The 23581-nt window shown below is 33.7% G+C and overlaps 1 protein-coding gene across 6 annotated transcripts in view; it reads left to right on the forward strand.

The window, feature by feature from the left end:
* LOC114127242 (protein turtle) overlaps window positions 1–23581 on the forward strand; it is a 108027-nt gene that overhangs the window by 75423 nt on the left and 9023 nt on the right. For 5 of the 6 annotated variants that reach the window (XM_050199887.1, XM_050199905.1, XM_050199896.1 and 2 more), the window contains exons 3-10: window positions 15330–15472; window positions 20549–20676; window positions 20967–21195; window positions 21338–21901; window positions 21962–22152; window positions 22248–22466; window positions 22535–22806; window positions 22884–23056. In XM_050199887.1, coding sequence (XP_050055844.1) covers window positions 15379–15472; window positions 20549–20676; window positions 20967–21195; window positions 21338–21901; window positions 21962–22152; window positions 22248–22466; window positions 22535–22806; window positions 22884–23056 — 1870 coding nt within the window. In that variant the 5' untranslated portion in view covers window positions 15330–15378. Of the gene's footprint in view, window positions 1–13196; window positions 13782–15329; window positions 15473–20548; window positions 20677–20966; window positions 21196–21337; window positions 21902–21961; window positions 22153–22247; window positions 22467–22534; window positions 22807–22883; window positions 23057–23581 lie in introns of those variants that run through there. The other variant, XM_050199890.1, reaches the window with a different exon arrangement.

Here is a 23581-nt window from a genome sequence, read left to right on the forward strand (position 1 = left end):
ACTAGATATATATATATTACACTTGGGTACCTTCGCGAGAGACTACGCGTTTTATACGCCACGCCGAGGCGACGACGGAGAGAAGAATGTTTAATAACTTAGACGCGCCTATATAATACGCGTGTATTACGGGCCGCCCGCCCGCCCGCGTTCATAAATAATTGTTCTCTCCTCCACCGCCGCCGCCGCCGCCGAGTTATTATTATTACTATATACATATATACAATACTTATATATACGTATACTCTGTATATATACATATTATACGTATACCGCGGTCTCCGGGATTCATATATTTAACCGCGCCCCGGCGATGTTGCGCGCACCGGTCCACTCGCCCTACCCCCAGCCAGACAAACCCTCCCCTAAACCGACGACGAGGGGTGTGAACTACTGCCGAGGTGGTGGCGTGCACGAGCAGCAGCAGCAGCAGCTCAACCCCGCGTTGTCCGCGGGTGCGGCGCTCGTACAGGGTGAGCTGAGGCATTTTTCCGCTTTCGAGTGTTGTCGACACGCGGAGACGTGAAAACGCCGTTTTCCCACCTTGTACGATATAATATTATGTACAGGTATAATACACGCACACAGGTACCTATAGAACGCTAACGCTCTCGCGTCGATCCGTATATAATGTATATGTGTGTGTGTAGGTACCTATATAATATTATTATTATTATTATTATTATTAATGGAAACGACGCACCGGCACGTGTAATATATGTAACACCGAACCTTAGCTCTTTCCTGATATAATAAATGGATAGTAAAACGTTATTAATAATATTTTGGCGCGATCTCCACCACCCCCCCCCCCCACATCGTCATCTCGCCGATTCACGTGTATAGCCGGCGCGATGCTGTGGAGTGCGGCGCGGTATATAGCTATGGTATATACAATATAGTATTATTATATTATATTATATAGTAACAAGGATTTGGTTCTAACGAAACGGCGATGGCGGCGACAGGTTTTGCACTGCAGCAGCTCACCCCGGACACAATAATGTATATATATACGCCGCATAATATTATTATTATAAATAGGGTATTACACACTGCCCGGGCTGACGCGGTCATAACGACGACGATAATATATTATAATAATATACGTTCTTATAATAATAATTATCGGTACTTACGCATATCGCGACGCTGCACGGCGTACAGCACTGCAGTCAGGCCCGCGGATCAACACTAGGAGCTAAAGCAGCCCCGATTTAGTCGTAGCCCGGGGCGCAGTGTCAGTATATTATATAGAACGAGATCAATTTAGGAGGTCGTATGATTTTGAAATCATGCCGCGGGAAAATATCGATTCCTATAGAGTCGGATCGGGATCGAGATATTGTAAAATGTTGGTGGCGGGGGGAGGATACAAAAATAACCTCCCCCGAGAGCTCGGCAACGTCCTCTGTTTTTTGTGTCAGGCGAATCGCGGTCGTTACGCGCGAAACAAATTAATATATTACTCTGAATTACACAGCCCGTCGGGGTTTTTTAATGTCTGAATTAATCACCTCGCAAATGCAAAATCTACTGATATACACACGAAATAAACGACGATTAGTCCTATAGTTACTTAAAAGTGTCTCGACAAAATTCTCAATGAACTCATCATTCGTTTCATTACTATACACGATACAGAACAAAATAATTAACTGTAGGCACACTATACGTTAATTCGTTTCTTTTTCACTCCGTAGTCCTATTAAGATATTGTAATAAAATTCTTAATATCTTAAATACAACAATTTTTCTTAAAAATAAAAATAAGAAATGAATCGCTTCTAAATCCAAAAATTATACTTACAAATAATGCACGAATCATCTTTTGGATTTATAATTTATTTTGAATAATTCCAATTTATGTAAAAAACTAAATTCCGTAACAAATATAAATGCAATTAAACGTAGCCCAACTAACTCGGTAGTAACATTTTGCAAACAACCAAAGGAGATTCTCGAAGAAATAATATGTCGTTGTTCATAATAAAATTACCATACTGCATAATTTAAGTTAAACGCTTGATTACATTAGTATATTCTGAGTTTAATTAAAAATGAAAGGAGATTTATTTTAAGTACATTTACTTCGTCTTGAATTATTTCAAATAATTTGTCGTCATTGCTCATTATATACGTACATCGGCGATAACATAATACCTACCGACTACCATATCAAACGCGTTTATTGTTTTCAATGTAACGATATAGAACGTGTTTTTCAAAAACTATTATTATTATGTACGGTAATCGTTATATTTTGACGGGAATATATAGCCAACACAAAACTATAACGCATTGTATTTTTCTTGTATCGATCGAACCCCGTGGCAACAATTTCTCCCCTCTTTTTTTCTTTTTTTTTTTTTTTTTTTTGTCCTCGCCTCGAACTTAAACGAATTACACGTTCCAAATCCGCAACTACCGCTGCCGCCACCGTCCATTAGCTGTGACGTCACGTTCCTACGTCGACAGTGCGCGGATAAAATGGTCTACAGCATCCTAATCGAAGAAAACTTTCGGCCGGACATTTCATATATATTGAAAAATTTTCTTTTCTAATGCGCCTTTCGTATACAATGGCGGGTATTAATAACATCTAATAACACTGCGGAATCTATGAAAGGATGCGAACAACTTTAAAATGATTCATTCTATATTGTACACCGAAATCATAAAACTCTGTACGCGATGATAATCTGAATCGTGCTGTCCTTTTAATATCCTCGTGATATTTAATAGCGACGTGCCTACGTTGAACCGTTTTTATATATAAGTATATATATATTTAATTAATAAAGCGTAGATGTTATATTATTATACACAAATATACAATAGTTTATAAGGCAAGTTAATTAAATAGAAAAAATTCCAAGTACCCTTAGTACTTACAGCGACGTTGAACGTTATACTTTATAATACAAAGGTAGGTTGTAGGTTTACTGAACTTAAAATTTTATCGTTTTCAAAAGGCTAATGATACGATCAAAATAATATACTATGTCGCTGGAGATTGTAGATATTAATCTTATTAAATTTTAATAATATACATATAATATATCATAATATGTAGGTAATTACAGTCATATAAAATTATAATTTGTTTACTCGATGAAATTGTGATGGATTTGAGTTTAATGAGATCCTAAATCGATCAAATTACTGTATAAAAATATATAGGTCTGTATAAAAAAACCATTTTATTTGCAATTTTCCTTTTTTTTTATGTATATTTAATTGGGTGAAATAAATAATTTTCGTTAAATACTTATTTACAGAAATATAAGTAAAACATTTAAACCTTCTTGTGCAATATTTTAAAAAAAGTAATGAAGACAATTGAAAATAATCGTTGGTTATATTTAATCACACACACTAAAGGGTCGCAGATGAAACGAAATCGTGGTCGGTTTTCAAACACACCGTTGGCCAACAAGGAAAGCTAAACCTCAATAGATTTTCATTGATCTTAGATAAGGGACCTTTTTTCTCTTACATTTTGTTGACGAGGGTATTTGATCGTCATATACCGATGATCATTTGTCAATTGGTATTGCATCATACAAGACCTGTCGGTCCAAGATAACCGCACTCCAATATATATTTATCGAATTCAAAAACGACAAAAACTCTGCGCACAACCTCTTGCCAATTTGTGGTTTAGTTTTTTTTTTTTTGCAGAAGCAAAAATCAACTTTAAACACTTTCTTATCATCGCTATGTATTGTGCAAACGTTTCATACATAGTAATTTACATTCGATTAAAATTGGAATTAGTATCAACTTTATCAACATTTATTGCAATGTGTGTCGGTTGTATTCTATTTTTTCATCAAACGTATTTCACTGACATTACATAAACTTATCTTCACTCAAAATAATAAAATAAAAATTTCTATTTTTAGAAATATAATACTCGGATTATTTACAATGCATTGATACTTGACAGGTATTGGGGTATCAGGAAATAATAAAGGAAGTATTAGGTGACTATACTGAGAGGCATTTTAATTTTAAGAAGCCGTACCAATATTTTAATACTTAATACTAAAAACTTTATACATTGAAGATTAGTTTTAAGAATATAAATAATTTTAAAATATAATGAAAACTTTAGCAGCAACATGAGATAGGATAATTTAATATAATAATATAATTGCATTATGTATAACGCCTAATATAGTTTTTATAGCTATAATAGCAGTTAATAGTTCATGGTTACCATATGCAAGTTTAAACTATAACATATATACTTGTTAATTTTACGTTTATTAAATTACATTTTTATTAGCAAGTTTAATCTAAAAAACAACTATGTGTTTACATTATGCTTATTATATTATACTATCTTTGAATACGATTTGCATTTTTAATTCATTTCATACCAACACAATTAATTTCAAATGAAAATGGGTGGATCCATCTAATAAAAATCTATAGGTGTAATTACTAACGAATTTAAAAATAATTATAATATTATAATACTTATCAAAAGATCAAAGGATAGGTACTTAGCTTTTGAAATTATTGATTAAAAATGTTAAATAAGTACGTGAAATAATTGTATGTTAGTTTTGTACACTCTATTAATGTACAACAATTAAAAATTTAAAAACAAAAAAGACTTGCAAAAAATTCTTTTTAGAGCATTACGCTTAAGAGGATTCTAAAACTACAACAGAAAATTTTAAATTAAATATAAACTAATTTATATTTTTCTGACTCTTAAGTTTAAAATATAAAAAATAGTTATATTTACTTATTTATACCATATAATATACACGGATTTTATAAACCGCAATTGGAAATTGGAATTAAACTTTTTGAAGTAGGTACTTAATATATACATCCATAAAACCATAATAAATTTCCAGACATTTTAAAATTAGTTTTACATATAAATATTTTCATTTTAATTGTTCAAATTTAGAAATTTTGAAACATTTTATACTAATTAATACTGAAAAAAAAATATGAATATGAAATTATAACACAATCATAAGGGACTATAATATATAAAGGGTTACTAAATATGGCTAAAGGCCAAAAGGGTGTTTCTGATGTTATGTGTGTGGAACGCGTAATTGGAAATTTAATGGACTCTGCGAATGGTTTTCACGCACCAAAACCTGACTTGGATGTGAAACAAGAAAACAATAACCCACGAAATAACAAGGTATTTGATCAATTCCTCGTGAGGATTAAAATTCCTATGAATTCACTTGAACCAACTATTATATTTAACAAAATGAAAAATAATGTGTGAAACATCATTTTTGTAATATTTTTCGTCGAAAAACATATTATCTTTTTAATAAAACAACATCAAATAATATGTAACTATAATACTCATATGACATTATATAAAAACAATGGTGAGATATTTTGTAATCGACTGTGCTACGGTCCTACGTGACATAACTGTCTGCTATAATAGAGACCCAAGTAACAGGATCTTCCGTCGAATCTATTTATACATATTATAACGTCTCACCGGTGTTTACCCTGTGCAATCTAATACCAGATAATTGGTCAAAAACTAATTTATCCCTCCGAAGTCCCGAAGTACGGTCGGCCGACTTTCCATGACTGATACATTTTGACATGTTATCGGGATTAAAAGCGACCGACGTACTAATTCGACTCGCCAGTTGAGTTAAAGCGCCAGAACCGTAACTAAATGACGTCATGAACCCGCGTTTTCCCATGGAGCAGCGGTAGCTAAACAGTATTGTTATTCGCATTTGTATATGAAAACGACGACAATACAACCGTAAACAGAAATCAACCACTTGATTTGTGAAAATCAATTATTCGGAGAAATGCGTAGAAACGGAAATATAATATTATGTTGGAAGTCACGACTGTCGACTTAGTATGAATAAATTATGTAATCGTCGAAATTGTAGTGCCTAATGAAATAATTACGGTCATTTAAGATTCAAAAACTGTCGACGTTTAACTCGTAACCAAATAATATACGAAATTAGCTGTTTAACAATTTAGCTGAATGTTTATATGTCATTATTATTTGTTATTTTATTAACTGATTGTGTATATCGGTGATAATCTGGACAGAATGACTGGTTAATAACAAAACTATTATGAGTTCGTGACAATAAATTTCACGTCACAGAAATACACAAACAAATTTAACCCATACGATATAGCAAAATATAATCTAATCGAATGTGAAACACCTGATATATAGTATATTCGAGAAATCAAACAATTTTTATAACATTAAATTAATTCAAATTAAAACACCAACGTTTATTTAAAATCTGCAAGGTTTCAGATTCAAAACAATTAGTTAGTAAAATTATTTATCAAGCATTACATTTTACGATATTTAATTACTAATTAAATGTATTCAAATTTTATTAATAATTAATAATAATAAAAAAAAATAATAATAATAAAACAAAGGTAGGTATACATTTTTAAAAAGCGAATATTATTGTTAGGGAAATAAGATTTATTATTATGTAAATTCAAATCTTTGATTTTATTCATTGAAAAATTATACGCATTTACATAATTATATAATTTGCCTTTGATATTTCTACTCTGTTATAAAATGTATTCATTTGCAAATTTAATTAGTTTTTTATTCCTCGTCAATCAAACGACTAATAAACGTTTTTCAGAAACACCTTAGTACACCAACTTATTAAATAGGTAATAAATAATGATGAATAAATAACGGTTTGCTGGAAATATAATATAAGCGCCCGTTTCTGGTTTCTCTGAGATTTCCGATAGACATTATTATAGAAGTGTTAATTTTTTTTTTTTTAATTACTCCTTTCATTGTGCATATAATATAAACGCGTAGGTACCTGTAATCAATCAATCAATTGTTTTAGAAACGGTACCCCATACACGATAATCGAAACTTTATTTTAATGAACTGTAACTGTTATTATTGAGTAATAGGTACCTACTTATTGTTTAGAATTTTACGAGATCAAATTACGAACGTTTTAAAGTAATAACAATTATTCCAACAATAACATAAAAACAAACAAACTCAATTCGGAACATTAAAATGATTATTGTTATTGATAATACGCGACTTAACGTGTAACAGCTTAATTACACGTACATAATAATATACCACTACTTTAACAGTTGTGGGTACTCAACTACCTATACATTATAGTATATATATACCTATATACCTAATATAATACGGAAAGACACTGCAGCGCGAAGGAAATTGATGCCGTTACGATACGCACACGTTACATATTATTATATATACATATTATAATATACGCGTCTAACATTTTCCCAGTGATATAGGGATTGCGAAGTTTAAGGGTGAATGTTACTTGTACGTATTATACACGCACACACACACACACACACACATTATATCGAACAAATAAACAGAGTCTGATAACTTAAACTTAGAACGTTTACCGAACTATGGCCCGCGCACAAGCCTCTTTAAAACAATCCTTAACAAAACGCGCACGAGTGATCGGCGGAAATGCGAGTGCCGAACTTTTTAAGACACTCGCTAAGTTAATTTAAACCGAAAAATACGACTGAATCGTTCGTTACGTAACTTGGCCGAGACACATCCACGCGCCTCCTTAAGCCCGGTGCGTCGAAATCATTGTGTAGTGTGCGCAGTGCGTATTATTATTATATGTATATATATATATATAGTGTGTAGCGTGTGCAGTGTCACACATTCACGATCGTGCCGAAGCCTAATAGAATTATCTACACCAGCATACACTGTGTACACGTCCTTCTCGTCTTCTTTTCAAATACATGATGGATAATCAAATAAGTTTATGCCGTGAAATATTGCAAAGTTTACGTTTTTATCTGAGAAAAAAAAATAAGAATAAGAAAACGTTATTCAAATAAATAAATATTCTTTTGAAACATTTTGAAAACCGACGTCCACTTCTTCTTTTTCATGCTAATGTAAAGGTAGTATGGAACTTTTCGAGTGTGAAAACAACGGGATTTTCTGCGTAACGTGGGCATAATTTTCACGCAAAGGGGTTGTTCCCCAGAGAATGGGGCCAGTGGCGGCCACCGCTATATAGCCACCACTCACGTCATTTATCATAACGTCCGCTGCCGCTGCTGCTACTGATCGCGCAAGCTCGTTTCATCCACTTTTGGCCAGATGCCATTATGTAAATAAGCTTTATACAACCTTGCCGCATGAACGGCAAAAAAAAATAATAATAACACGAAAAAAAAAGAAACAAAGATTTTCTACTTCTTTACGGGAACAGAAAAAATGTTACCAATTTTTATTTGTTACTGTTTTTTATTGATCAACGCCGTAGTTTTTAGTGAAGAGAGATGGAGATATGAAAAAAGAGAGACAGATAGGACGAGTGAGAGAAACGGCGGAAACGTGGCAGAGAGAGAGTAATAAATACGCGAAATATATCCTCACAAAGTGTATTTTATTCGCGAGGGACATATGAATTGCCTATGGTGGCATGGCAGGAGGAAGGTACCAGCGAATGTACATAAATCAAACCGGACAGATATAGAGGGACGTTGGGCGCTGAAGATATTAGATATATGGGTATGATATTCCATAAATTGACCGTTTTTCCGATGACGCCACGTACGCCGTTGAAAATGAAAATAATGACCTTCGGTGACCGCAATTTGTCCTGCAGCAAAGCCAGTTTTGTTTTACACACATTCATGTAAATGATAAGCTACTAAAACTTCCTGGATGAAAAAGGGTGCACTACAAAAATGTATATTTCCAAACCATTTTTGGTTAATTTTGTATTTTAAAATATACACACTGTTAGTATCAGACCATGCGAATAAAATAAATATTTTTATTGGTTTAAGCAATCGACGCGATGAAAATATAATATTATAATATTATAAAGCATATTATATCTATTATGATTTTATATTTTTTTACTAAAACATCAATACAAAACAAAACATTTTTTAAACTGAATCTACCTTTACTTGGTTCGCAATTTAAATACATAAGTATTATGAATCAATAATAAGAATCAATTTAAACCTTACAAAACCCTATTGTTTTGTTTTTAAAACATTAACAATCGATTAAATTATTTCATAACATATTTATATACATAATATTATGAGTACCTATACTTAAGTGTCATATCTCATTCATACATATATATAGTACTTATAAATATTATACCTATATAAAATCTGTTTGTAAAATATGAGTTTGTATTTTGTATAAAACGCTCATACAAAACATTATTTGTACCGGATAAGATATTATGTGTGTAGATATTATGTTTGTGTCACCGTTATGTGTATTATCAATCAGACGAAGGAGCAGCAACACATTTTGACTCCCAAGGGTGTAATCTGGTCATAGCATGAGATTCCAAAACGCGTACACCGTTTTAAGTGAACTCCGTTGCTCACTTACTCCGTGTTCAGACGAATTGATCATTCTAACCGCGTAGGTATATATCCGTTTCACGGGGATAGAAAGCGTTATTTATTTTTTTACGTGCGTTTGAATTGAAAATAATCACCCGAAATACGTCTGTCCAACTAGTGTGGGTTAGAGGGTTGTTTTTTGGGTCAAGAAAATATCGTTGGATTACATTTTGTGGACTTTTAGTGAGTAGGAGGGAAAGATTAAGGACACACGCCGCCGCCGCCACGCATTATATATCGGTCACTATCCTTGCACCACCCGCTCGCAACTTCCATCCTATACCGCGAGTCAGTGAGGGTGTAGTTGACAAGGATTATTTCGGGGATAAGAGACCGTAGGATAGAGAGAAGTTTAGGAGTTACGAAAAAAAATAAAAATATACGAAAGAGAGGGAACGAGTTAAAACTTGGCAACGGGTCGGTTAAGACCTAACACGGACGACGGTTTACGCACAAAGGTCGATACTTTCGCTATACTATCATGACTGTCCATTTTCACGTCATCCAATACAATTTCGGAGAGTAGAATATATTTTCTCTTCTCAGACACATGGTCGTAGGGATACAGTTTGCTAGTCGTAAAAAAATAACAATAGCGCAGTATAATATTTGAAAACACTATGATATGTAGTATATATATTATATATATATTATAGACTCCTTTGGTGATTAAGTTACATGATATCAGTCGTATGAGTTCGACAGTTGTTTAGTTTTTGTTCCAAATTAATGTTTATTTAATAGTAAAGTTAATATATTCTGTAATAGTTAATAATAAAATAAATAAATAAGTGTTTCGTAAAAGAAATAAATCGAAAGGAGAAATCATCATTTATTATTAAAAAGTATAAAAGATGTTCAACTTTTTTAGCCTTCAAGGATAATTTGATATTTATAAACAGAAATAAGTTATTTATACAAGACGAGAAAGCTTTACGAGTAATAAATGATGTGCTAAAATATTGTACCAAACCTATAACTTTATTCAGTAAAATATTTATCAAAAATAATACGAATTTTAAAATGGACGAAATTGAAAATGATTTCCACTTATTTGTTTTGAAATTTAACTTTGAAGTCGCCGTTAAATCAACTTCTTTTGTGATATTACTTACTGATGTTCAGGAAAGTGAAAACTTACTCGGCTCAACAAATTTTATTATCAATTAACTGTTTAACTCTTTTTTATAATTTTAAATTATTTTTGTCGTTTGTACGTATTTATACAATATTCTTAATAGCATATACAACGTTAATAATATACATTTCTGAATTTTAATCATTTAATGTAGTTAAGCTATTCGTTATGTATTCGTTTTTTAAGGCTATCGGTAACAGTGATAACACGATATATGAGAGAGAAAATAGATATTATATAACGCGAAAAAACGTACTAGCTATATACTTGTTCAATGTGTTCATATTTACTTGAGTGTAATCGGAATTTTCGTTATAATATGTATTGAATTATGAACATTTATCATGAGATGAGTTCATTTACTAAATGCAGTGGTAACATGCATTTTGAATGCTAAAGTGCTTAATAGAATTGACGAGAAAAGGTTTTAAAAGCGTATTAAATATAATAAAACGTATACCTATACGATTATAATGATTATTGAGCAACTACTGAATTCAATAGTATTAACAATTCTATTATAAAATAATAGAGATTTATTTTTATTTAGCATTCATATAACTATGATACTATAGCTGTAATTTATTTGTGACAGTTATCGATTTGAACGTAAAATAAAAATATTTATGTAATTTTATTATTAGGATTAAAGATTTTTGAATTCGACTTTGAACAGTAAACTATTGTCAAAATAGGCCCTTGATGATTAAATAGAAAAATTATTATTTACAGATTTACAATAAAAAAATTAATAATTTTTAAGATAATATACGATCTAACCTTTATTTTTAATGCGTTCTTCGGATGCTTTTTCGTACTTTTGTATGCTGATTTGCAGTCTCTGTTAGAATTCCAATGGGTCGATCAAAAACTGACCAAATTAATCTAAAAAAAAAAAATCGTCATTATAAAATTGATGCTTTGAGGTAACCAAGTCGGTTGAAGGTACCTTAAAACTCAGTTATTTGTTATTAAATATTATATAATGTTATGTACCCAAAACTTTGAACAAACGGTTAACAATATGTCTTATATTTTTTCCTTTTAAAAAATGTGTCTATCAACGGAAATCGACGCTATACTATTTTGTTCTCCGATTAAAACCAATCATATCGCTTTTCATGATAAAATAATTTTTAATTTTTCTCGTTAAGTAGTGATGAACCCGAGCAAAACACAATTTATATTCATGACACGGGGTGTGGGCCTGTAGAGTATATATTGTTCTATATGGCTTCTCATCTAGACTGCACCTGACAAACTGTAAAGAAAAGAAAAACCGTATATTATAATTTATAAGTTTTCGGCGGGGAGCAGCAAAACGCTTTGAAGCCCAACACCGTATGAAAATAATGTTGAACCTATAAAATATTATAATATCGAAGCGTAACCGGTGAAATCAATGTTTCTGGTGTTCCGAAATGTTATCTTTCGTCTACTCCTTTAGACTATGGTGGCTTACGCGTATTAACTTACGATCACACTCTCACGTTGGCAGATTAATATTCTGACGTCGACGTCGCATGACTATACATAACTAAACTTGGGACGTATTAACGACAAAGGGTCTGAGGAAGCACTAGAGCTCTCTCGAAGTTTCTGGAAATCTGATCTTGTACTATAATATCCGCATATATGCCTTAAGGTGGAAATCTTAAAAAAATAAACCATCTTTACACTGTAAATGCTAATTTCATTAAAAAAAAATATCGTGCATACAGGCATACGTATTGAATTTGTTATTAAATGCAAACGCGGCTTGACGACGCGAATCACCATATTTTCAAAATAATGGCGAGAGACAGTATTTCAAAATAAGAACACCATTACTTTTATTCGACTTGTTCTTGCGTTCTGCAGCGTGCCCGCATTGTCCATATTATTATACAGTGAGACATGGATATTTTTTCTAAGCGTCATCTATAAAAATAGATTTGTTCATTTGTTGAAAAGCAATGTGACGTGTACGTCGAGACAATTCGCAATAGTCAATTTTGTTTTGTATTATTGTCGATATAAGGTAGGTACTGGTGTTGTAAAAACGTAACGTTCGAGTGGCTGCATATAAGTACTTTGCCCGTCCTTTTACATACCTACTGTTACTGTTATTTTACTCAAAACGCCACCCTAAAAAAACCACGAGTCCCACAACCGACTATCGCCGCTACTACCACTACAACAATTACTACTATTACTATTACTACGACTATTACTATTACTACTACTACTACTACTACTTTTCCTCCTGCCATTACTACTACCACTACTATATAGTGTCACTAATACAACTACTTCTACTACCACCAACACCACTATTGACACTAATATACAACTACTATAGTAACTATTACTATTACTACATAGGTACTATTACTACTTATTACCACACGACGACGACGACGACGACCCGGCGAGTTTCGGCGACGGCGTCGTTAGAACTCGGGTGGGTATGGGTATGCGTGCGAGAGCTTGCGGACGATCGGGGAGGTGGCGGCGGCGTATGGGTTGTTTCTCGGACCCAGCCGGTTGGAATGGCCGGGAAAGCGCAGGCGCCGATCCACGCCCTTGCTCCGGTCCAGCAGCCGGCAAATCCCCGCCGACGACGCTGCAGTCGCGCGCGCGTCGTCAGTGCTGCGCACTCTTTGGTAGCGTTCACACGCCGCGTACACCGCACACGACGCACGCCGCCGGCGCGAAACGCCTTTTTAGCCGCTCGCGATTTTCGCGATTTTCGTCAGCTCGACCGACCTCGATACCCGACGCGACAGGCCGTCTCCGGGATCGCTCGCGTATAAGGTACGACGATTTATAACGTTGTTTTTGTGCTTTGGGCGATGTGATTTTTTTTTTTCGATAATCTCGTACAAATACATCGAACGTAACGGTATTCGCGATAACGCGGCGCCGGCAACGGTCTTCGCGAAAAATTTAAACACGAATCGGAAGTATATAGATTATATTATTATTATAATATTGCCGTAACGCCCGTCGATCGCGCGGAAACAACGCCGCCCGCACACGGCCCCGAAAATCACCGCCGCCCATGCCGCACCGGAGCGGCCGCCGCGACCAGGCGACGGCCCGCGACGTTTCGCCGGCGACGACGACGATGACCACCGCTATGACGCCGCACCCGGTCGTGCCCATATGTTACAACGGTGCCCGTCCCGGAACGGACTTCCGTTCGTCGTCCCGTCGTCATCACGTGAGTAACCGCATACACTCGCGGGACTGGCCGGCCGCAGAAGCGATAACACGCCGGGGCGATATCGCTCCTGCTACCCGCCGCGATATGCGTTAAGGTTTATACCGTTTATCCGATTGACCAGTGCGGGAGAAAAAAAATATCGATTGATTTTTTCTAATCTTATCATCCACTTTTTGATTTTATAAGTTATTTTTATATATTCAAAGTTTGTCCTGATACAATAAAATCTTATACGTATATAGTGCTGTAAATAACGGTCACCGTTCGTCGTAAGCTGCAGTACAATTCGTTTTCATAAAAGTAAAAACATTATAGTATAATATAGAATACTGTTTATATACATAATTATATTATATTATCGTGTCGCGAACTTGTCCGTAATCCGTAGTAGGTATAATATGACTGCGGTACATGGTATTACAAGCTATATTAATTCGTTTTTTTTTTTTAAGTTAGTCAATAATCTCACCCCTTCCCCATTTCCGGTCGAGGGTCCGTGGTCGTATTTGCACACATGTGACACGCCACTGCAGCAGTGAGCGGACCGACCAGGAGCCGTCTTACCCGAAATCGAGCGAGTCCGTCTCGTCGCCGACCCGACCCCCACGGGGTGGCCGCCGTCATCTCGTCCGTCTAAGTCCGCGTTCCTAAAAACAGTTACCGATTTGTACAATACATATCGTACGCACGCGCGTTTAAAAACTACGGTTTTGAGTCGCACGCGTATTACGTTATATATAGCATATAATGCAGAGTCTCGTGTGCACAATTCATATAATATTATAACGATTTACGCGATACGACCCATTTTTTTTCACCCCAATATACATATTTTTTCGGCAACACACGATATCTAATATGTAATAACAGTACAAAACGGGCGATAAATTGAACCGCGCGAGAACACGCACCCCATCTCGGTGCACAACACACAAAATAAAACACGCTAATTACAACAGTGTATATCATGACGAGTATAGAGATGCCTGTACGACTTATTTCCGACGATGATGGCTAATATATTGTAATAAGCAGTAAAATCGCACAAACGGCTGTACGTGTTTTATATTGACGAGGTTCCGTCGGTACTCGTATAAGTTTCACCGTGCCGACGTCTTGTACGTTCTCTCCCCTCATCACGTCATGTGTAATTAGATCGAACGTCCGTGAAAAAGTTTTTGAAATTATTATATATAACTGCTGCTGTTGCTGACTTGTGCCATTAACGGTGGCGTCAACACATGGAACGCTCTCGTATAGTGTCTCAACTCTCCCCGTTTTGGAATAGGTGTACAAATCATATATATATATATACGCTTATACCTTCTTAGTTTGGGTTATTGGATAATACGTCGCCTAGATAATTATATGTATCACTCTATATACGCTCACAATAACCCGCGAAAATGCCGATGGCCGAAATCGTATAATATAATCGTTTATAACGAACGCGCGCGAACCTAACTAATGACATTGCTGCTGCTGCTACGATTGCGACAATACACTAATTTATTTAACCGTTATTTTTTCTTTTCATTTTTCCAGATGACTATGGCGTCGTCAGAGGTCTAACAAGGAGTATGGGAAGAGAGGCATGGGCCTACGGCTGGACCAGAGACTATTTAGCAAAGTCACGGTAGTCTTCGCAGCTCTCGTTCTCTCGCTGTTCAACAGGGTCCTAGTCTCAAGTGAGTGGTCGTAGTGTATACCTATTGCATTAGGGGAATTCGATTTTTGTCGTTGAAAGTTTAAACACGACAACATACATAATATAATATATTATATGTTATTAAACGACTTTGTATACACCGCGCGCGTCTTACATATAAATACATCTGCTGCAACAGTTCTCGTCCTTTATGCGGCAGGTCCGCGATGAATTAATAATGATTTGGCGGTATGCTCTATTACTATATATAAATGATATCAAAGAAGCTACGGCGAATAGAGTATATACTATACAGTATACATATATATATACAGTATATATACCGTCGTCAATATTTCGGATACAAAATCATATTAGAAACAATAATACATAATAGATGCTGCAGTTTCGGTTTACACAGAGTTCGGCGTACAGCAGATAATTTAGTAATATACCGCGCGCGTCGGACTTTCGCTCATTAAAACCTATTTTGATTAAATCAATGCAACTCCGTATAAATGTTCGATTATATATATATTGGACATTTAACGGATAATGGCTTATATGATTCATTACGTTTTGTTCGAATGCCTTTCACCGTGCACGTTTGTCACCGGAAATTGTAATTATATTATACCATTACAATATTACCGACTGACACCGTATATAAAGTTTAATTTACAAAAGCGGGAAAATGTCTACGAATACTGCCTTGTATCCAATAATATATACCTATTTAAATGATACTAATAATCGAAATTTAGATTAATAACAATGGTTGTTAAAAAAAAAAAAACAAAAAAAATAAAACTATTATGATAAGTACCGACACTCGTTATGTATTATTATAATATTATGTTCAAATTTCAACTCACAGTATAACTAATATAAGTATAAGTCTTAAGAAATATATTAAACTTCTTACACTATATAATATTATGTGTGCATGGAAAATATAACGTAGTTAGACCTTAATATGGCACGTGTTTCGTGCACATTATTTATGTTTTCACTAGTGTTACCCATGTATTCATCTCGTTAATGCATTGCAAAAGAAAAATTTGATCGTACCTATATATATGGCCATATTATAAGACTCGGTTAAACCTAATTCGTGTTAACTTTTTGCAATCAGTTGTGATTATACCGATAGGTTGGTACTTATTGATTTTAAATATTATCAGCTTATAACGAAATTATTTATTTACTATGAAAAATAATCCATCAAACATATTTCAATTAAGAGGGCGCTATACAGAAGCATCAAGCTGTCTATCTAAAGAGGTTTTAGTACAGCGACAGATTATTTTAATTTTTTTTTCTTTTTTAATGCTATTTTAAAATAGTGATTCAATGATCGATGATTTTTAAGAGCCTTTTTTTATTTAACTTACGTATACGTTGTTTTTTTATTATTATTTACAGTATCGATAATGTGGTTAAATTATATTAAATATTTATTATAATTATTATTATATGAAATGAAAAATGTATGAAAAAAAATATCTGAATATACGTAGATATAATCCGTTAGTCAATGTATTTACATTTGCATTTCAAACAAATGTTATCTGTATGAAAACACACAATGCAATGTTCACTTAGACTTGGGTAATACAAATTACAATAGTAGCTTAGTAATTTTTGATTCAGAAAATGAGAAGCAAAAAATCAATTCAATAAACATAATTTTCGTCAGAAAAACCCGAACCCCAATATCTTATAATAGACGTCTGTCAGAAAAAAAAAAAATGGTAAATAAATAAAAAAAATAAATAGAAAACCCTCGTGACATGAGAAATATACTGGTGAAAAACCACCGTTGTCCATGTCGAAATTAAAAACACGTCACGATCAACAGACTGTGTGTTCAGGACGTGACGGTTGATTATTATTTGGTCATGAACCAGAGGTCCCAAGGAAATGTAATTTTTTCAGCCCCTCAAATCATAACTCGTTTCCTACGTATAGTATATGATTGGTATTGCACCTATCTGTATTAAAATATGTCTTAAATTTCTTTTCCAATTATATTTACTATGAATATTGATGAAGCCAAAAATAGCTGGAATACACATAAAAACCATTTAAATTGTGAATTTCGTTTTATGCATATTTGTAGTGCGTAATAATTGCAATAGGTATCATTGTGACATTTTTTTTTTCTTCACTTCAATTTTTAAACATAATAAATTATGGTTATAAAATAATTTATTTTAAACCCTGAACGAAACGATATAGTTATAGGTTGTAAAATTGAATATATTTCTTCTATTATTCATTTGATGTATATTAATTTTAAGTAAAATATCAGAATCGTGTTTGAATATATAATTATTTTCTTTTTTTTAAAAAAAAAAGTCAAAAGTCATAAACTCATAATACAAATTTTGGCTAGTGGTTGGTCGGTACGAACAATATCTGTAGTATGTCTATAATTATTATTTTAATTAAAAACAGTTAGAACAATGTTATTATAGTTTATTACTATATAGTACACAAATCAATAATCCAATTAAGTATATTTGGATATTAAATAAATATTCTTTCTTAAATAAATAAAATGATAGTCAATAAAATGAATTAATTATTTGCTTTAATACACGATCATAAAAATCGAAAACAAAATACGTAATATTATTAAAGATTTTTATATTTTTATAAATATAAAAGAAAAATTCCGTTATTCATAGGTTTAGTACCTACATTAAATTTTAATATGAAAACTATTATTACTTATGATTTCAGCTCATATAAAAGAAAAATATTCCTTTAATTAGTTCCATTGTGATCATTTATTTGTATACAATTTGACGTTAAGCAATATTATGTTAAAACATAAACTACCTAAACGCTTCGACAATATTTTACACACGAGATATGACATTATTATTGCATACAAAAATGTTGGTCATTATAAATATACTTATGTTTTAATAATAGTATTCACAATATTTTACGTCCCTTCTTGGACACTTTGAATCCAAGGATCCTCATTTTCCATTATTTTATCGTCCACGGGTTGAAGGAGGAAGATGAGTAGTTTTTTTCATAAAACCTTTTGGCGAACAATGAAAACTCCTTTTAACAAAAGCTGTTTCCCGTCAATGATATCATTCTCATGAGATTTTTTTTTTTTTGTTTTGTTTTAAACCCGTTTTATTTTTCACGCCTGAAACCATTAGTAAATCTATATTCCTATCCCAGGGGCTGGGTCGAAGGTTTCTCTTTTTAGATCATTTAGTCTTATCAAATTACTTAAAACATTACCAATTAGTGTATAATATATGTAATAAATCAGATAGGTTTACATAAAATAATAGTTTGGAAATCAGTCTTTTGGTTAAACTTTTATAAAAAGTTATGAACTATTTATAATTTTTTTTTTCCATTTAAGTGTATAAAGTATTAAATTATATTAATTTTTGGACTAACATTTTTGTCAAGGATCACGATTTCAATAAATTAATCGAAACATCAACAATTCTAAATTGTAATACAAAAAATATATACATCCACTTTGAGTACGGTTTTCATTTACGTAATATTAAGTATTGTATTACAAAAACGAATTTTAATTATACCAAATTAATTAAAATAAAATGTTCAAAGTTCAAATAATTACGTTTCAAGCTATCAAATTAAATGGAAAATAAACTTTTATTACCACCTAACAGTAGATAATAATATTTAATATTTTTTCCTAAGACCTTTAATTTTATAATTATAACAAAACAATTGTTTAAAAACTGAAATTTTATTTTCGTTTATCAAAAAAAAAATTATATGATTTTCAAAATATTATACTTATTAAATTACATTAATACGTATAGTTTTTCAAATTAAACTAAATAGTTAAATGAAATTGAATGTTAAGTCTTAGGAAATACAATTTTAAAATTAACAATTTAAAACGTATAAATACCTAATACTTAGATTATTTTAAATGTACCACTAACAAATTACATATCATATTATTAAACTTTATAAATCAGTATGTTCAGAAATGTTATTGTTAAATAAACCACAACAAAATCAAGCAGATCACCGATTTGACTTTTTATTAAAAGTAAAAATCAGAAAACAGACGTTTTAAATGTATATTATTGATTTTAACTTTTTATATTTTATAGCAGTCATATTTTGTAGTCGAAAAACAAACTTTGATTTTCGACGGTAGTTTCTTCAGTCGGTATTGATCCAACATTTGGCTGTCCCGTGGGCCGGGTGAATATTATAAGGCATACACAACTGTGATTTCTAAATTCTATTATATACAATTACAGCAATAACACTCCAACAAAATTAATTAGACTTTTCATAATTTGTATAGATATTACGAAACGTGCATTCAAATTTAATAATTATTAGTACGTATTATCGAAACTACCTGAATCTGTTTTCTGTTATTCAATCATAAATTATTATACCTATACATATTTTAATAAGAACTCATGAAATATAGTCAGAATTATTGGTACCTACAACATTTTAATTTTTCGAAGGACATTCGTTTTGCCGTTTATATGTATCAAGACACCTATCTATGTTCACGCACAGTGGCGCAACGTCACAAATCATAAACGATTTTAATTTCCTCTAAGAACAATGATAAAAATATAAAACAATAAATAACTCAAAATTATCATCGAATCACCTCTAGAAAACATTTTATATGTTTAATAATCTGAAAAGAATTGCAAAAAATGAATAATCACAATTCACTTCAAACCGTCTCTACACAATATAATAGTCCTGAGAGCTATTATAGTTTTCGTTTATATTTTTTACTCGAAGGAGCTCATCTTTAATCTTTTGGGTCATGAAAAGCTTAAAAGGGTTTTTTTTTACTCTGATGAACGCCGATAATTTGTTTCGCCTTTTGTGAAGAGCTTTTCTTTTAATTTTTTTCGAATAATATTTAGATCATAAAATGTTACTTCGTCTTAAATTGTTTGTGCTGCAGATATATATGCGATATTTTATAAAGGGAAACAACATAAATATCATAATAGATATAGCTAACTTTTTAACGAATCTAAATACCTATAGCAAAATATAGAGACAAAAATAATTTTGTATTATCTAACTATGAATTTTTACTTACCGCTTATAGCTACCGGGTCGACGTTCAACGATGCTGTACACATCACGGCCATCGTGGGCGAATCAGTCGTGTTCAACTGCCAAGTGGAGTTCCCAGCCGAACACCCCGTGCCTTACGTTTTACAGTGGGAGAAAAAAGTAAGCAAAAACATTTCTAATGATTATTTGATAAATACTATGCACAATCATAAACTTGTAGAAGGCACACCATTTAATCTGTACAAAATAAGTATAATATGTATATTGTATAAACATATTTTTTGAAACATTATAAATCTCCAATCGTTTAGTAGGATAATAGGCAAGTAATATTATAAAATAATATTTACTTTTTTATTGCCGGCCTACTGTAGTTCGTCTGAATATTAAACAATTCCATGCATAATGTATAGAACGTATGACAGAAATCTAATGGCCGTACGTTTTAGGGTCTCGACATACCGATATTCATTTGGTATGACAACTATCCCACTCACAGCGGTTCGGGATACGAAGGCCGAGTGGCTAGAGTCTCCCAGGACTCTCCATACGGTCTCGCTTCGCTCAACTTGACCAATATACAAGAGTCGGACCAAGGTTGGTACGCCTGCAAAGTGGTGTTTCTCAACCGGTCGCCAACCAACAAAAACGGCACGTGGTTTCATCTTGACGTCCACGGTCAGTACCTATCTGTGATTTATCGTCATTTTGATTAACAACTCATGTTTCATATTATATATTATTAAAATAAAACATATCGTTAATGTGTTAAAATGATAAGCCAATTAATCGATAATCGTTTGCGTTCCGCTATTTATAGCTCCTCCGAAATTCGTCACCACTCCCGGTGAAGTCCAATACATAAATGTCGGAGATTCCATTATTCTAAACTGTCAGGCTGTGGGGACGCCTACGCCCGAAATCGTATGGTTCAAAGATGCTACGGACGTACAGCCGACGACCACCGTGGGCATATTCAATGATGGCACTGAACTGAGGATATCTAACATCCGAACTGAGGACATCGGGGATTATACGTGCATCGCCAGAAATGGCGAAGGACAAATTAGCCATACGGCTAGGGTTTTGATAGCGGGAGGAGCTGTAATAATGTCTCCTCCGACTAACCAGACAAAATTGGAAGGCGAAAAAGTCGAATTCCTGTGTGGCGCCAAGGCCATGCCCGGTAATGTCACCGTCCGGTGGTCTCGCGATGGAGCTTTCGTGAAGTCAATTTCATCGCTGGAAACCAGAGTAACCATCAAAAAAGACGGTTCCATGGTTATAAATCCTGTCAGTGCCGATGACTCGGGTCAATATCTGTGCGAAGTCAGCAACGGCATTGGTGACCCCCAATCCGCATCTGCCTATTTGAATGTCGAATGTGCGTATAAATCAAAACGTAAGTCAACAAAGTATCAACCATTAATATGTTTGTATTTAGATCCAGCCAAAGTTACATTCACGCCGACCGTACAGTATCTACCGTTCAGATTAGCTGGCGTTGTGCAATGTTACATTAAAGCCAACCCGCCTTTACAATACGTCACATGGACCAAGGACAAACGTTTGCTCGAGCCTTACCAGCAAAAAGACATCGTTATCATGAACAACGGTTCGCTGTTATTTACCAGGGTAAATAATTTAAAAAACAATAAGTTCGTTACTAGATCGTTATAATAATCGAGTGCCGTATTTTGTTTTTTTTTTTTTTATTTCAAATCGGTTAGGTCAATCAAAACCACCAGGGTAGATACACGTGTACACCCTACAATGCACAGGGTACTCAAGGATCATCCGGACAAATGGAAGTGTTGGTGAGGAAACCGCCAACATTCACCGTTGAACCGGAGAATATGTACCAGCGCAAAATCAGCGAATCGGTGGAGATGCATTGTGACGCGCAAGAAGCTGAAGGCACCCAAAAACCCAAAATTCAGTGGCAGAGGGTAAGTCATTCGATAACGATGTCTAAACGATTGAACTGAACGATATTATTGTGTGATTGGTAAAACAGAGAGATGGCGCTCCGTTGCCTAAAGGTCGTCACAGCATACACGGTGGTAATATCACAATAGAAAACCTCAGAAAAACCGATTTCGGATATTATCACTGTGTCGCGAGTAACGAAGTGGCCACAATAGTTACGACTACTCATTTGGTCGTCGAAGGCACCCAGCCGCACGCCCCTTACAACGTCTCAGCAAACGCTTCCGAGACAACCGTAACTCTACAGTGGTTACCCGGTTATAGCGGTGGTCCCGATTACAAACAGGACTACACTATTTGGTAAACCTCGTCTCACGGTCACCGCCATCTGTTCGAAATGACATCGCTATAACGGTGCGTAATGATTTTTCGTTTAGGTACAAAGAACCGGGTATGGCAGACTGGTCTACAATACCCGTTACTCCGTCGGGGAGCACCCAAGTCACCATAAACAGACTTACTCCGGACACGACTTACGAGTTTCAAGTGGTAGGGAAGAACGCGTTGGGCGATGGAATGCTTAGCAAAGTTATTTCGATCAGGACACTGGGTGAGTAAATGCAATGTGGCTCAAACGTAGTTATGAGATAATACAGTGTTTTTCTTTTCTTTTGTTTTAATTTTACAAAAAAGTATACTTGTTTTTATGAAAAAAAAAAACGACTGACGGGGGTTGGCTACACAGTGTCAGTTGTATAAACAGGCCGCACTGTACATTTAGTCGCTTTAGACGCTTATTGGAATATGGAAAAATCAATGTAATTTTATAATAAATATTAATTATTAATATAATAATTCATAAAGAATGTGGCCATTAAAGTCACATTCGATAAACTAGTCATTTTGAATAATTTAAACACAACTTACTGTGGTAGATCAAGGTCTAGATATCTTCTGCTAAAGTTGTACGTTGTATCCCCTTTGGGGGATCAACGTGGCCTTGAACTTCTGCAGAATATTTATGATTTAAACTACTTGTGCACATAATTTTAAATAACTTACGTATTGTTGTAGATAACGTGTATTGTATTATATAATGATTTATGTCGGATGCTTACAAATAAAATTAAAAATT

This window comes from Aphis gossypii, chromosome 1 (genome assembly GCF_020184175.1).
Source record: "Aphis gossypii isolate Hap1 chromosome 1, ASM2018417v2, whole genome shotgun sequence".
NCBI classification, from domain to species: Eukaryota; Metazoa; Arthropoda; class Insecta; order Hemiptera; family Aphididae; genus Aphis; species Aphis gossypii.